Below are 14,960 nucleotides of genomic sequence, written 5' to 3'. Positions count from 1 at the left end.
TTGTGTTGGTGTTTGTGTTGGTGTTTGTGTTGGTGTTGAGGTTTGTGTTGATGTTGAGGTTTGTGTTGGTGTTGAGGTTTGTGTTGATGTTGAGGTTTGTGTTGGTGTTTGTGTTTGTGTTGGTGTTGAGGTTTGTGTTGGTGTTGATGTTGAGGTTTGTGTTGGTGTTGAGGTTTGTGTTGATGTTGAGGTTTGTGTTGGTGTTGAGGTTTGTGTTGATGTTGAGGTTTGTATTGATGTTGAGGTTTGTATTGATGTTGAGGTTTGTGTGGGTGCTTGTGTTGGTGTTGAGGTTTGTTCGTTGACTGAAGCTTATTTTTCTAAATCACATCTTTTTTTTGTTTCCTGCTTTGTTGGCATGAAAACTTCCTGACAGCTGTGTTGAGGTTTGTGTTGGTGTTGGGGTTTGTGTTGATGTTGAGGTTTGTGTTGATGTTTGTGTTTGTGTTGAGGTTTGTGTTGGTGTTGAGGTTTGTGTTGATGTTGAGGTTTGTGTTGGTGTTTGTGTTGATGTTGAGGTTTGTGTTGGTGTTGAGGTTTGTGTTGAAGTTTGTGTTTGTGTTGAGGTTTGTGTTGATGTTTGTGTTTGTGTTGAGGTTTGTGGTGGTGCTTCTGTTGGTGTTGAGGTTTGTGTTTGTGTTGAGGTTTGTGTTGGTGTTGAGGTTTGTGTTGATGTTGAGGTTTGTGTTGATGTTGAGGTATGTGTTGATGTTGAGGTTTGTGTCGATGTTGAGGTTTGTGTTGATGTTGAGGTATGTGTTGATGTTGAGGTTTGTGTTGATGTTGAGGTTTGTGTTGGTGTTTGTGTTGATCTTGGGGTTTGTGTTGATGTTGAGGTTTGTGTTGGTGTTTGTGTTGATGTTGAGATTTGTGTTGATGTTGAGGTTTGTGTTGGTGTTTGTGTTGATGTTGAGGTTTGTGTTGATGTTGAGGTTTGTGTTGGTGTTTGTGTTGATGTTGAGGTTTGTGCTGATGTTGAGGTTTGTGTTGATGTTGAGGTTCGTGTTGGTGTTGAGGTTTGTGTTGATGTTGAGGTTTGTGTTGATGTTGAGGTTTGTGTTGATGTTGAGGTTTGTGTTGGTGTTTGTGTTGATGTTGAGGTTTGTGTTGATGTTGAGGTTTGTGTTGGTGTTTGTGTTGATGTTGAGGTTTGTGCTGATGTTGAGGTTTGTGCTGATGTTGAGGTTTGTGTTGATGTTGAGGTTTGTGTTGGTGTTTGTGTTGATGTTGAGGTTTGTGTTGATGTTGAGGTTTGTGTTGATGTTGAGGTTTGTGTTGGTGTTGAGGTTTGTGTTGAAGTTTGTGTTTGTGTTGAGGTTTGTGTTGGTGCTTGTGTTGGTGTTGAGGTTTGTGTTGGTGTTGAGGTTTGTGTTGATGTTGAGGTTTGTGTTGATGTTGAGGTATGTGTTGATGTTGAGGTTTGTGTCGATGTTGAGGTTTGTGTTGATGTTGAGGTTTGTGTTGATGTTGAGGTTTGTGTTGATGTTGAGATTTGTGTTGGTGTTTGTGTTGATGTTGAGGTTTGTGTTGATGTTGAGGTTTGTGTTGATGTTGAGGTTTGTGTTGGAGTTTATGTTTGTCTCATCGTAGAGCTCTTGATGTCAGTAAATGATACGTTTGATGCCATACCGCCGGTCGGACCAACACCACCTGCACATCTTCTGCGCTTAACTCAAAGTTACCTCTGACCAAAGACCATACTGTTTCACACACACACACACACACACACACACACACACACACACACACACACACACACACACACACACACACACACACACACACACACACACACACACACACACACACACACAGACAGACAGACAGACAGACAGACACACACACACACACACACAGGAGAGCTTTCTGTCTTCTACCAGTTTAATCCATGTCAATATTGAACAGAATGGATGCAATCATCTCAGCCAAACTAAAGAAGCTCTGGCAAACTCCCAGCTAATCACACACACACACACACACACACACACACACACACACACACACACACACACACACACACACACACACACACACACACACACACACACACACACACACACACACACACAAGCTGTGGGCAATTAGTGTCTGGAACCCTTCTGTGTGCTCTTCAAAAAGACAGTGTTTTTAGCAGGGGAATAAATACGTGTGTTTGTGTGTTTGTGTGTGTGTGTTGTTCTGTAATGAATCCGTCTGGGAGGCGACAAACAGCAGAATTAGTTTCATCCCAGCGGCCTGCAGCAACTGCAGAAGATCAACAGGGATGTGAAGACATCGGTCCTCCAACATGACATGAAGCAGATTTTACATCAAACTCTGTAAACAGTCAACAGAGAACCTTGAAAGTCTTCAGAAAGTCTACGAAGATGAAGCTGAGCCGAGTTCTGATGACATCACGTTTCAAGAGGGGCGGAGCTTCACCGTCCAAGACTGAAGAAGTCTTCAGGTCAGGAGACACCAGCTGGGTTTTCTTGGTGTCACCGTGAATTGGTCCCCCAGAGTCAGACTGTCAACACCGAGTTCCACCGGGACCTTCTGAGCTTCTGTTCTGGTTCCTAGTCTTCAGGTCAGTCTGGGTTTGGTGCTTCCTGTTTGATTGTGTCTCATTTCACTTCCTGTCCTTTGCATGATTGTTCGCCCCGCCCCCTGATTAGTTCCACCTGTCCCTCGGTGTCCTTCCCTCCCTGCTGTATTCAGTCTGTGTGCTCTTCTTCTTCCCCTCTTTGTCACTTTGTTTCAGTTTCCTGTCTGTTGCTGCATCTTTGAAACCCAGAGAACACAAACCACCTGAACTGCGGTGCCATGGCAACAGGGATGCAAGGGACAAGTCAGAAAACCAATATTGGATGTTTCTAATCTTTGGGCACTGCTTTAAAAACAGCCATGACTCTGTAGTGGAAATCGCTGCATGGGCTCAGGAACACTGGGCTGTAAGTGGATGTGTTTTTTTCCCCCAAAATCTGATATCTGCTCCAGTTTCAGGTATCGGTCGCTCAGAGCTGCAGACAGATGGCCACCAGCAGCTCTTACTGTAAAATGTGTGGGTGCACCTCGACTCTCAGAGTACCAACACACATGGTCAATGCGTGTGCGTGTACACATGTGTGAGCGCAGGAGTTGTGGTGAGTTCAGACATGTTTGCCGCTCATTTCTCCCAGTTTCTAGATGCGAGTTTGATGCGGAGCCAAGAATAACACAGCTGTCTGGTTCATGTCTGCGTTTTGTCTGAACTTATGTAACTTCAGCTGACGGCTCATCTCTGAGCTACTTCACTGCAGTCCGGGCGCCTCATGATGCAACCCCGTTCACAAAGTAGTAGGAACGCTGAGTAAAGTGTAAATAAAAACACAATGAACACAATGATTTTGAAATCATGTAAACATAACAAATTTAAAACTGAGAAATTGTATTGTTTTATCAAATTATATTCTCATTCGTTTGGGAACTGAGGAGACCAGTTTCTGGAGTTTTGAAAGTGAAATGTGGTCTCTGCCTACCTGAGGGCCTGAAGTTTTTGGTCTTGTTTCTTGTGCAGAGATTTCTCCGGATTCTCTGATTCTTTTTTGAGATGAAGAAAATAATTAGATAATTGAATGCGGTCAAACACTTTAACTCAGAACAGGAAGCCTGAACTCTCTGCAGCTTTACAGACATTTTCACACAAATCATTTTAGAACATAGAAATGATCCGTCTGGTTTTGGTTGAATTTCCCTCCAGATTTACCAGAAACACTAGTCAGACTTCAAGCTGCATCTCTTTATATCCTGGATGTTCAGACCTATTTAAATATTATTGATTATTACTTTAATATTTTTTTATTCAAGTTTTGATTTCTTCAGAATAAAAGCAGAACACAGAAACCAAATCAGGTGTTTTCTTTTTCTGTTGTGATGATGCTGCACAAGTTGATTCGCTGACTTCCTCTCACCACTGTGCTGCAGCTCGGAGAGGAGTGTTGATTACCCATGATGCCTCAGTGTCCCTGCTGTTGACCATAATGCACAGAGCGGCTGTGTTGCAGGATGGCTCTCCCTCTTTCATTACATTCTTGTCTTTGTACTTAAACATCCGGGCTCTCTCTCTCTTTAGGAGCCATTTTGGACTCAGTTCAGCTCCGCTGCACAATCAGCCGTTAAGTGCTGCAAAAGGAAAGGCGAGACTTCCGGTCAAGACTGTCAAAATAAAAGCAATCCGCTGCCTGAAAAAGCACTGCTGCTGTTTGCCCTGCTGTGATTCCTTCAGTCTGATGATCTATGAGAAGAAGAAAAACATTTCCAGCAGGTTTATCTTTAAAGATGATAAAAAAGTGAAAATCTGAAAGTTTTAATTCTTAATTCACCATCGGTGAGATTTAACTCACTGACGGTGTTGGAGTGGAAACACAGTTTGGAGATGAACTACTGAAGTTTCATTCAGCAGAGCGAACCACAGCAGAGACATCCTGTCTTCAAGCTGACCGTCTGTCCGTGTGTCCTTCTGTCCTTCCGTCCATCCGTCTGTCCTTCCTTCCGCCCCCTTGTCCTTCCGTCCGTCTGTCCTTCTTTCCGTCTGTCTTTCTATCCGTCCCTCCTTCTGTCCGTCCTTCTGTCCGTCTGTCTTTCTGTCCATCCTGTCACCCTGAACGAGATGTCTTAAGAATGTCTTGATGGAATTCCTTCAAATTTGGCACAAATGTTCACTTGGTCCGAAGAATTAATTGATTACATTTTGGGGTCAAAGGTCACTGTAACCTGTGATGGTTTTTGGACTGTTTTTAAACCCAGTTTTGGACCACTTTTATAAAGACTTTGGACTAATTTTAGACTAAATTTAAACTGATTTGGACTTTGGTTTGGACTTTGGTTTGGACTCTAGTTTGGACTTTGGTTTGGACTCTGGTTTGGACTCTGGTTTGGACTTTGGTTTGGACTCTGGTTTGGACTCTGGTTTGGACTTTGGTTTGGACTCTGGTTTGGACTTTGGTTTGGACTCTGGTTTGGACCCTGGTTTGGACTTTGGTTTGGACTCTGATTTGGACTCTGGTTTGGACTTTGGTTTGGACTCTGGTTTTGGACTCTGGTTTGGACTTTGGTTTGGACTCTGATTTGGACTCTGGTTTGGACTTTGGTTTGGACTCTGATTTGGACTCTGGTTTGGACCCTGGTTTGGACTTTGGTTTGGACTCTGGTTTGGACTTTGGTTTGGACTCTGGTTTGGACCCTGGTTTGGACTTTGGTTTGGACTCTGATTTGGACTCTGGTTTGGACTTTGGTTTGGACTCTGGTTTTGGACTCTGGTTTGGACTTTGGTTTGGACTCTGGTTTTGGACTCTTTCAGACTTGGTAAATGGTGTGAACTGGTGGCTCTAATCTGAAGCTGTGCTTACTGTATAGATCTTCTGTAATGTCGGGCTGAACGTGTGTGAAGCATCGTCTGTTGTCATGGAAACGACTCTGTGTTCTATCAGAATCAGATTTATGAAGTCTTACATGTATGTTATGAGAGTGAACAGACGTGGAGGGAGACTGACAGCTGACTGATGGAGGAGAAACAGGAAATGAAGATAAAACACATTGCCGAGCCCGCTCCTTTTATTTTGAAACCGGAAGCACGACGTGCAGGGCCGCCCGGTGCAGCTTGACGACCCTCCTGCCTGCTTGTCCCCAGCAGCCCCGACCAGAGAGGGGGCGAGAGGACAAGGCGGTGGAGGGCTACTTAGCCTCAGAGAGGGAGGGACACGGCCGGAGGAGCTGCTGCGGGCTGCGGACTCACATTCAGGGACTGCTGCTGCCGGATCGCCCCGCGGGGACGGACTGGAAGTGACCCGGGACTCTGCCGCCGCTGCTGCCCGCCCTGCATGGCCCCGGACCCGCTGGGAACTTGTCCGTAGAGCTGTGCGGGTCTGGTGCGTTTTGGAGGAGCAGCAGCAGGAGGAGGAGGAGGAGGAGGTGGAGGGGGCTGGCTGGATTATCACACACATACACACATACTGCACTACAAAAGCCCCGTGGACGCGGTGGTCTCCCGGAGCCGGGCCTGGCTGCGGGTCGCGGTTTCACGCAGCGTCCCTCCTGGAGTGCTCTTTAAATGTTGGAGGACCCGGACGGCAGCAGGAGACACGCGGAGACCGCCTCCGACTAGCGGGACCATGAGGCTGTCCTGGCCGGCTCGCGCACTCTTGCTGGGAACTTTGTGTGCAGGTAAGAGCTGTGTGTTGTGTGGGTGAACAGCTGCGGGCACGAGGACAAGTTCGGGGCTTGAACGCGGGGTTTGCGGGCAGCTGCACACCGTGACCCGGGTCTGTGGAGCGGAACGGCTCGGCTCGGCCCTGTTCCTCCCGGACTGTCCTCGGTCTGCAGCTCTGGAGGATTTCTTCCAGCAGCACATGGCAGAGCGGGACTCGTGCTGGACCCGGGTCCTGGTCCGGGTCCGACCCAGACCTCAGAGTGGATGTTTGCTGGGTGACAAGAACAGTTAGTCCGGACCGGATGTGGATTTATTCTGTGATCTGAGGCTGCCTTGTCAGAGGTGGACTGAGAATTCTGGAGCGCGCCGTGTCCTGGTTCTGAGGTTGGGGTCTGACGTGTGCGTCTGCAGGTCGGAGCCTTCCGCTTTGTCTCGGCACGGTTCGGCTGCAGAAGTCACCTCAGTCCAGCCTGCATGTGCATTCACTGGCAGTTGTGTTTGGCTGCATTTCGGGGGCTTGGTTGCAGCTTCGCGTGCACGCGCGCGCTGGCTGCTGCTCCATTGTCTGCTCAGGCATGCAGGCGGATCGATAATCGATCAGCATAGCGCGCGCAGCTCACTTGAAGAATAAAAAGCAGCTCTTTGTCTTTTTCCTTTATTCTGTTTTTTCCTCCCCTCGCGAGCGCCTCACGTGTGTGTGTGTGTGTGTGTTACTACGACGCACACGGCTGGATGAATGGAGCGGCTCCGTCATGTGGCCTCGTAGTAGTGGAGAGGAGGCGTGGGCGCGTGCGTGCATAAAAAAATACTACACAGACACTCACACGTGGAAAACCTCAAATGATCCCGGAATATTCCGGGAATGTTCCCAGGATGATGATGATGGTGAAGATGGTGATGATGATGATGGTGATGATGATGATGGTGAAGAAGGGGAAGATGATGGTGATGATGGTGATGATGGTGATGGCGATGTGATGATGATGATGGTGAAGAAGGGGAAGATGATGGTGATGATGGTGATGTGATGATGATGATGATGGTGAAGAAGGGGAAGATGATGATGATGATGGTGGTGATGTGATGAAGATGGTGATGGTGGTGATAATGATGGTGATGGTGATGATGATGGTGGTGATAATGATGGTGATGATGATGATGATGATGGGGAAGATGATGGTGATGATGGATGATGGTGGGGAAGGTGATGATGATGGTGAAGATAATGATGATGATGTTGATGGTGGTGATGATGAAGATGGTGATGGGGGAGATGATGATGATGATGGTGGTGATGGAGATGATGGTGGTGAAGATGGTGAAGATGGTGATGATGATGATGATGGTGGTGATGATGGAGATGATGATGGTGCAGCTGATGATGTCATGTTTCTCTAATTAACAGAGTCTGTGTTGCCATAGTGATGATGGTGATCTATCAGTGATGTTTGTTTGTTTGTTTTGAGATGATGGAGACACTTTCAGTACCGCATCACACAGTAGCTGTTACATTACATTATTACATTACATTACATTACATTATTACATTATTACATTACATTACATTACATTACATTATTACATTACATTACATTACATTACATTATTACATTATTACATTACATTACATTACATTATTACATTATTACATTATTACATTACATTACATTACATTATTACATTACATTACATTACATTATTACATTATTACATTACATTACATTACATTACATTACATTATTACATTACATTACATTATTACATTACATTACATTACATTATTACATTACGTTACATTTATCTGACTCTTTTATCCAAAGCGACTTACAATAAGTTCATTTCAACATGAGGGTTCAAAACCAGAACAACAAGAATCAAGAAAATATAATTTCTTCCAGAAAGCCAAACTACAAAGTTCTATCAGTAAGTTCTATTTTAAGATACTAAAGTTCTGCTGTTCAAAGTGAAGGAGGAAGAGGAGGAGGAGGAGGAAGAGTGTGTTTTTAGTTTGTGGTGGAAGATGTTCAGAGTTTCTGCTGTCCTGATGTCGGTGGGGAACTCATTCTACCATTTAGGAGCCAGGACAGCAAACAGACGTGATTTAGTAGAGTGTTTAACTCAGTGAGGAGCAACAAGCTGATTGGTGGAAGCAGAGCGGAGGGAGGGGCTGGGATGTAAGGTTGGACCATGACCTGGATGTAGAGGAAGAGGAGGAGGAGGAGGAGCGGAGTAGCGTGAGTGAATCTAGGAGGTTAAAGACCAGTTGAGCTGCTGCATTCTGGATGAGCTGCAGAGGTCGGATGGTACTAACAGGTAGACCTGCCAGGAGGGAGTTACAGTAGTCCAGATGTGAGATGACCAGAACCTGGACCAGAACCTGGACTAGAACCTGGACCAGAACCTGGACCAGAGCCTGGACCAGAACTTGGACCAGAACCTGCACCTCCTTCTGAGTGAGAAGAGGACGTATTCTCCTGATGTTGTGCAGCATGTATCTACAGGAACGTGTTGTTGCAGTGATGTTGGCAGTAAGAGAGAGTTGACTGTGGAGTGTCTCCGAGGTTCTTATCAGTCAGGGTCGGGATAACAGAGTTGTTGAAGGTAGTAGTCAGGTCGAGGGTGGGACAGTCTTTCTCTGGAAGGAAGAGCAGTTCGGTCTTGTGGAGGTTGATTTCCAGGTGGTGTGAGGACATCCACTGAGACATGTCAATCAGACAGGCAGAGATTCATGCTGCTACCTGTGTTTCAGATCTGGGAAAGAGAGGATCAGTTGGGTGTCATCAGCATAGCTGTGGTAGGAAAAGACATGCGAGTGAAGGACAGAACCGAGAGAGTTGGTGTAGAGAGAAGAGGAGGGGACCCGGGACGGAGCCTTGAGGGACACCAGTAGTGAGAGGACAAGGTTCAGACACAGATCCTCTCCAAGTTACCCGGTAGGTGAGGTCGTTGAGGTAGGATGAGAACAGGGAGAGAGCAGAGAGACACCGAGGTCCTGAAGGAGGAAAGAAGGATCTGGTGGTTCACTGTGTCAAATGCAGCAGATGACATCACAATGACCTCATCCCACTGTAGCTGTGACATCACAATGACCTCATCACACAGTAGCTCTGACATCACACAGATAGATGCAGCTCAGAGCAACCAGCAGATGAACTGCACCTTCATCACCTCCTTCATCACCACCTTCACACTCATCCTCACTGGAAACATTCTGTAATGCTGCTGAGCGGAAATCAGAGAATCTTCATCAGTTTGTTTTGTTCTGATCAGTGTTGTTGTTGTTGTTGTTGTTGTTGAAGAAACAGAATCCCTGAGTTGCCCCCTCACTGCTCTGACTCCCTGCAGCGGCGTGGGGAGGGGGGGTGACGGGGGATGGGTTGCTGAGATTTAAAGGACCAGTGCCTGTTCTTTTCTTCCTCTGCTCTCCCCAGTAAAAGGCAGTGTCGTCTGCTTTGTGTTGGACGGCTGTAAAGTTTGGAGTCTAACTGTGGCAGATGGGGGGGGCTCCCATTCATTGACACAGTGATGTACCCCCCCACCCCCTCCATCTGTGTGTGTGTGTGTTGTTATCAGTTGTTTGGATTGCATCAGACTCCTCTTATCAGCTGTTAAAACGTGAACCCTCATGTGCACACTCGGCCTCGTGCACGCTCCTGTTGTGTCTTGCAGGTCCAGGTGGAGGCTGCAGGACCAGGAGTCTCGTCCGGACTCTGTACATGTGAATAAACGTGTCTCGGGTCCATGTGGACCTTCTCTGGATTTACACGGACCAGCATCTCTCTGAAACCAGAACCAAGACCTGCTGGACAGAACCAGGAACCACTTTCACAAGACTTCTAGTAAAGGTCTTATCAATCTGAAGCAAGTCTGGTGTCTGAACCAGGTCTGGTGTCTAAACAGGTCTGGTATCTGAACCAGGTCTGGTATCTGAACCAAGTCTGGTGTCTAAACAGGTCTGGTATCTGAACCAGGTCTGGTATCTGAACCAAGTCTGGTGTCTGAACCAAGTCTGGTGTCTAAACAGGTCTGGTATCTGAACCAAGTCTGGTGTCTGAACAGGTCTGGTATCTGAACCAAGTCTGGTGTCTGAACCAAGTCTGGTGTCTAAACAGGTCTGGTATCTGAACCAAGTCTGGTGTCTGAACAGGTCTGGTATCTGAACAGGTCTGGTGTCTGAACAGGTCTGGTATCTGAACCAAGTCTGGTGTCTGAACAGGTCTGGTATCTGAACAGGTCTGGTGTCTGAACAGGTCTGGTATCTGAACCAGGTCTGGTGTCTGAACCAAGTCTGGTATCTGAACAGGTCTGGTGTCTAAACAGGTCTGGTGTCTGAACAGGTCTGGTATCTGAACCAAGTCTGGTGTCTGAACAGGTCTGGTATCTGAACAGGTCTGGTGTCTGAACAGGTCTGGTGTCTGAACAGGTCTGGTATCTGAACCAGGTCTGGTGTCTGAACCAAGTCTGGTATCTGAACAGGTCTGGTGTCTAAACAGGTCTGGTGTCTGAACCAAGTCTGGTGTCTGAACAGGTCTGGTATCTGAACCAAGTCTGGTGTCTGAACAAGGTCTGGATGTAACTGGATACTGTGCGAGCGCAGGTGGTCTCCGTCTGTCTCCGTCTTCAGGTTGTCCTGCGGAGGGACAGATGCCGGCGGGACTAGCAGACTGTCCTCTCTTTGTCGTTTCCACGGCAATGAGGCCGGCCGTCCTGCAGGTCAGCTCTATTGTCTGCAGCCCTCTGTGCTGTCAGGCTGTGATGGATGTGTGTGTGTGTGTGTGTGTGTGTGTGTGTGTGTGTGTGTGTGTGTGTGTGTGTGTGTGTGTGTGTGTGTGTGTGTGTGTGTGTGTGTGTGTGTGTGTGTGTGTGTGTGTGTGTGTGTGTGTGTGTGTGTCTCTGGGATTCCAGCTGGATGAAGTCCAGGACTCAATCGAGGAGTGAAACGAGTCAGATGTTTAGAGCTCGTTTTTAACTTCACGTGTGAATCAACGTTGAAGCTGTCGACAGTTTGTTTTGATTGTTTTGATCCAAAATGTTTGAACCTCCCTGTTAAAGAGTAACATATTACATGTATCGTGTAACATGTTACATGTATCGTGTAACATGCAACATGCTGCACATCAGGAATATTCCACCTGTATTGTGTTTTTCTTCCTGTGTTGAACTCAGAGAAGCATCACGGAGCTCAAAGTGATAAAAAGAGTGTAAAGTGACGTATGTTTCCAGAACAGACCGTCTGTGACTGAAATATAGAACAAAGAACACATCTGCCTTCAAAATAAGAGCTTTACATGTTTTAAATCTCATTTATTCAAAACTAAAACTAAGTTCAGTCTCTTCCAGCTGGAAGTGGAGAAACTCATTGAACATGTTCCTCGTTCCATCATAAGACCACATTACCCACAAACCCCGGCACTTCCTGTTGTGGTGAGCTAGCAGCAGTTTGCTTTGATGGTGAGAGGAGAGGGGGCGGGGCCTAATGATTGGAAAGTCAGTTTGATTTTGAAAGGAGACTGTATGTCCTAAAACTTTCATCAGAGTTTCTGTTCACGATGATTTTGATGGAAAATCGTAGGAATTTTCCAAAATAACAAACTGCTGCAGGTGTTGTGGAGATTGATTACATTTCGGTTAGTTATTGGAGGAGCTGAATATTCTCTCCATTTTAGCTCCATTTTTGGTCTCCACCACATACGAGTTCATTGTGTGTTTTTATCTGCTAACTGAGCGACCGCGTTCTCACGACCTCAAACCGACTCAGACGTCCGTATCCATCGTATTGTTCTGAAAAGCAGCGACGAGTGTGAGAAAAGACGAGACGGGACATGTCTATACTGCATGTGTGACCTCCGACCTCCAGGGCTTCCTAGTGACACGGCTACAGACGAGTGCGGAATGCAAATTTGTGTGTGTGTGTGCACGCGCGTGCGCGCAGCACTTTTATAATGCAAAATGACCGCATACGAATTATTAAGAGCCTTTGTGTTCTCCAGACACGAAGGTCAGAGGTCAAACACACACAAAGACACACACGGGCATCTGGCAAGCCGATTGTCTGCGTGTGCATATGTTAGAGATCATAGGGCAACATATGAGATGCAAAGCCATGGGAACTCTTCACACACACACAAATAGAATTAAAATTATCGAAATAGTCAAGCGATCTTCACAATATTTATAAATGAGCTGCTTGTGTTGAAACTTGTTGATTATCAATAAAATAATTCTGTGATGAATTATTATCATGTTTCATTTAAAGGAGCCACACCGTGAGCAGCATTAAAACATGGAACATGCCTTCATATGTGGGGAACACGGTTAGAACATGTTCCGTATCAGCGATCATCAAACACCAGTTTAATGATCCAAAAATAAAAGTACGAATCTATTCCATCATTATTACATGTATATGTGTTTTATTTTGAAAGGGGCTGGATGTGAAGTCACACCTGAAGCGAGTGTGAGTGTGTGTGAGATGACCTCATTCTTGTATGACCTCAAAGGTCACATCTGGTGCCCATAAATCCCTGCATCTGAAGCTCTTTGATGACGGCTGTCTGAAGCCGCTCAGTGTGTGTGTGTGTGTGTGTGTGTGTGTGTGTGTGTGTGTGTGTGTGTGTGTGTGTGTGTGTGTGTGTGTGTGTGTGTGTGTGTGTGAGAGAGAGAGAGAGAGAGAGAGAGAGAGAGTGTGTGTGTGTGTGTGTGTGTGTGTGTGTGTGTGTGTGTGTGTGTGTGTGTGTGTGTGTGTGTGTGTGTGTGTGTGTGTGTGTGTGTGTGAGTGACTGAGTGCACAGAAGCTGCTGAGCTGCACAGCGCCCCCTGCAGCAGCTTCCTGTCTCTCCCACTGACGCCCTCTCTCTCTGTTCTGCAGGACTGAGCCTGGCGTCGGTGGACACCAGGGAGTGTTTGTACTACAACGTGAACTACGAGATCGAGAAGACGAACCAGAGCGGCGTGGAGCGCTGCGAGGCCGAGAAGGACAAACGTCTGCACTGCTACGCTTCCTGGAGAAACAACTCAGGCTCCATCGAGCTGGTGAAGAAAGGATGCTGGCTGGATGACTTCAACTGCTACGACCGGTACCAGCGCACACACACATGCGCACGCACGCACACACACACACAGCCGTACTAACAGTCGCACCAACAGTCGTACTAACAGCCGCACCAACAGTCGTACTAACAGTCGCACAAACAGTCGTACCAACAGTCGTACTAACAGTCGCAACAACAGTAGTACTAACAGTCGCACCAACAGCCGTACTAACAGTCGCACAAACAGTCGTACTAACAGTCGCACCAACAGCCGTACTAACAGTCGCACAAACAGTCGCACGAACAGTCGTACCAACAGTCGTACTAACAGTTGCAACAACAGTCGTACTAACAGTCGTACCAACAGTCGTACTAACAGTCGCACCAACAGCCGTACTAACAGTTGCACCAACAGCCGTACCAACAGTCGCACAAACAGTCATACTAACAGTCGCAACAACAGCCGTACTAACAGTCGCACCAACAGCCGTACCAACAGTCGCACAAACAGTCGTACCAACAGTCGTACTAACAGTCGCACCAACAGCCGTACTAACAGTCGCACCAACAGCCGTACCAACAGTCGCACTAACAGTCGCAACAACAGCCGTACTAACAGTCGCACAAACAGTCGTACCAACAGTCGCACTAACAGTCGCAACAACAGTAGTACTAACACTCGTACCAACAGCCGTATTAACACTCGCACCAACAGCCGTACTAACAGTCGCACCAACAGCCGTACTAACACTCGCACCAACAGCCGTATTAACACTCGCACCAACAGCCGTACTAGCAGTCGCACCAACAGCCGTACTAACACTCGCACCAACAGTCGTGCTAGCACTCGCACCAACAGTCCTGCTAACAGTCGCACCAACAGTCGTACTAACACTCGCACCAACAGTCCTGCTAACAGTCGCACCAACAGTCGTACTAACACTCGCACCAACAGTCGTGCTAGCACTCGCACCAGCAGCCGTACTAACAGTCGCACCAACAGTCGTACTAGCACTCGCACCAACAGTCGTACTAACAGTCGCACCAACAGTTGTACTAACAGTCTCATCAATGTCTTCCATATAAAAACAGGAAGGAGCTGCAGAACCGAGCCAAGCGCCTGTGATTGATTGTTACGTTGTGGCAGGTTTCAGGTTAAGGAACAGCTGACTGACAGCAACCAATCAGAGCAGAGTTTAGAGCATCTGCGGCAACGAGGGTCACATTTAAATCAGAACATTTTAAATTAGTAAAGAACATCATCAAACACACTCTGCTGATTCCAAACCATCTCCAGACCTGGAAGACAGAGAGTCTGACGGTGTGTGTGTGTGTGTGTGTGTGTGTGTGTGTGTGTGTGTGTGTGTGTGTGTGTGTGTGTGTGTGTGTGTGTGTGTGTGTGTGTGTGTGTGTGTGTGTGTGTGTGTGTGTGTGTGTGTGTCTCAGAGAGGAGTGTGTGGCCACTGAGGAGAGTCCGCAGGTCTTCTTCTGCTGCTGTGAAGGAAACTTCTGCAACGAGAGGTTCACCCACCTGCCGGATGTCACTGGACCACGTGAGTCACCCATCTGTTTATGTGTGTGTGTGATTCATTCATGATTTATTCAGCAGAACAAACTGTGAATCAGTCTGCTGACGTTCATTATTACAAGTTGATGAATGTGTTTGTACGTTTTGATCAGAGTGTGACTCTTCGCAGTGATTAAGGCTCCGCCCCCCAGCGTCGGCGTGCTGAACGTGTTGATTTACTGCCTGCTGCCCGTCA

The 14,960-nt window shown here is 46.9% G+C and overlaps 1 protein-coding gene across 1 annotated transcript in view; it reads left to right on the top strand.

Annotated features, from left to right (window-relative positions):
• The first annotated feature begins 5,642 nt into the window (after window positions 1-5,642).
• acvr2ba (activin A receptor type 2Ba) overlaps window positions 5,643-14,960 on the top strand; it is a 14,530-nt gene continuing 5,212 nt past the window's right edge. The window contains exons 1-4 of the mRNA XM_069720212.1: window positions 5,643-6,180; window positions 13,035-13,242; window positions 14,644-14,750; window positions 14,895-14,960. The exon at window positions 14,895-14,960 is cut by the window's right edge and continues 83 nt beyond it. Coding sequence (XP_069576313.1) covers window positions 6,129-6,180; window positions 13,035-13,242; window positions 14,644-14,750; window positions 14,895-14,960 — 433 coding nt within the window. The 5' untranslated portion in view covers window positions 5,643-6,128. The remainder of the gene's footprint in view (window positions 6,181-13,034; window positions 13,243-14,643; window positions 14,751-14,894) is intronic.

This window comes from Brachyistius frenatus, unplaced genomic scaffold, assembly GCF_029030835.1.
Source record: "Brachyistius frenatus isolate BFR_SWC_R1_liver_20210118 unplaced genomic scaffold, ASM2903083v1 Contig_236, whole genome shotgun sequence".
NCBI classification, from domain to species: domain Eukaryota; kingdom Metazoa; phylum Chordata; class Actinopteri; family Embiotocidae; genus Brachyistius; species Brachyistius frenatus.
The sequence above is the reverse complement of the archived record's forward strand: the minus strand, read 5'-3'. Positions and strand labels throughout refer to the sequence as shown.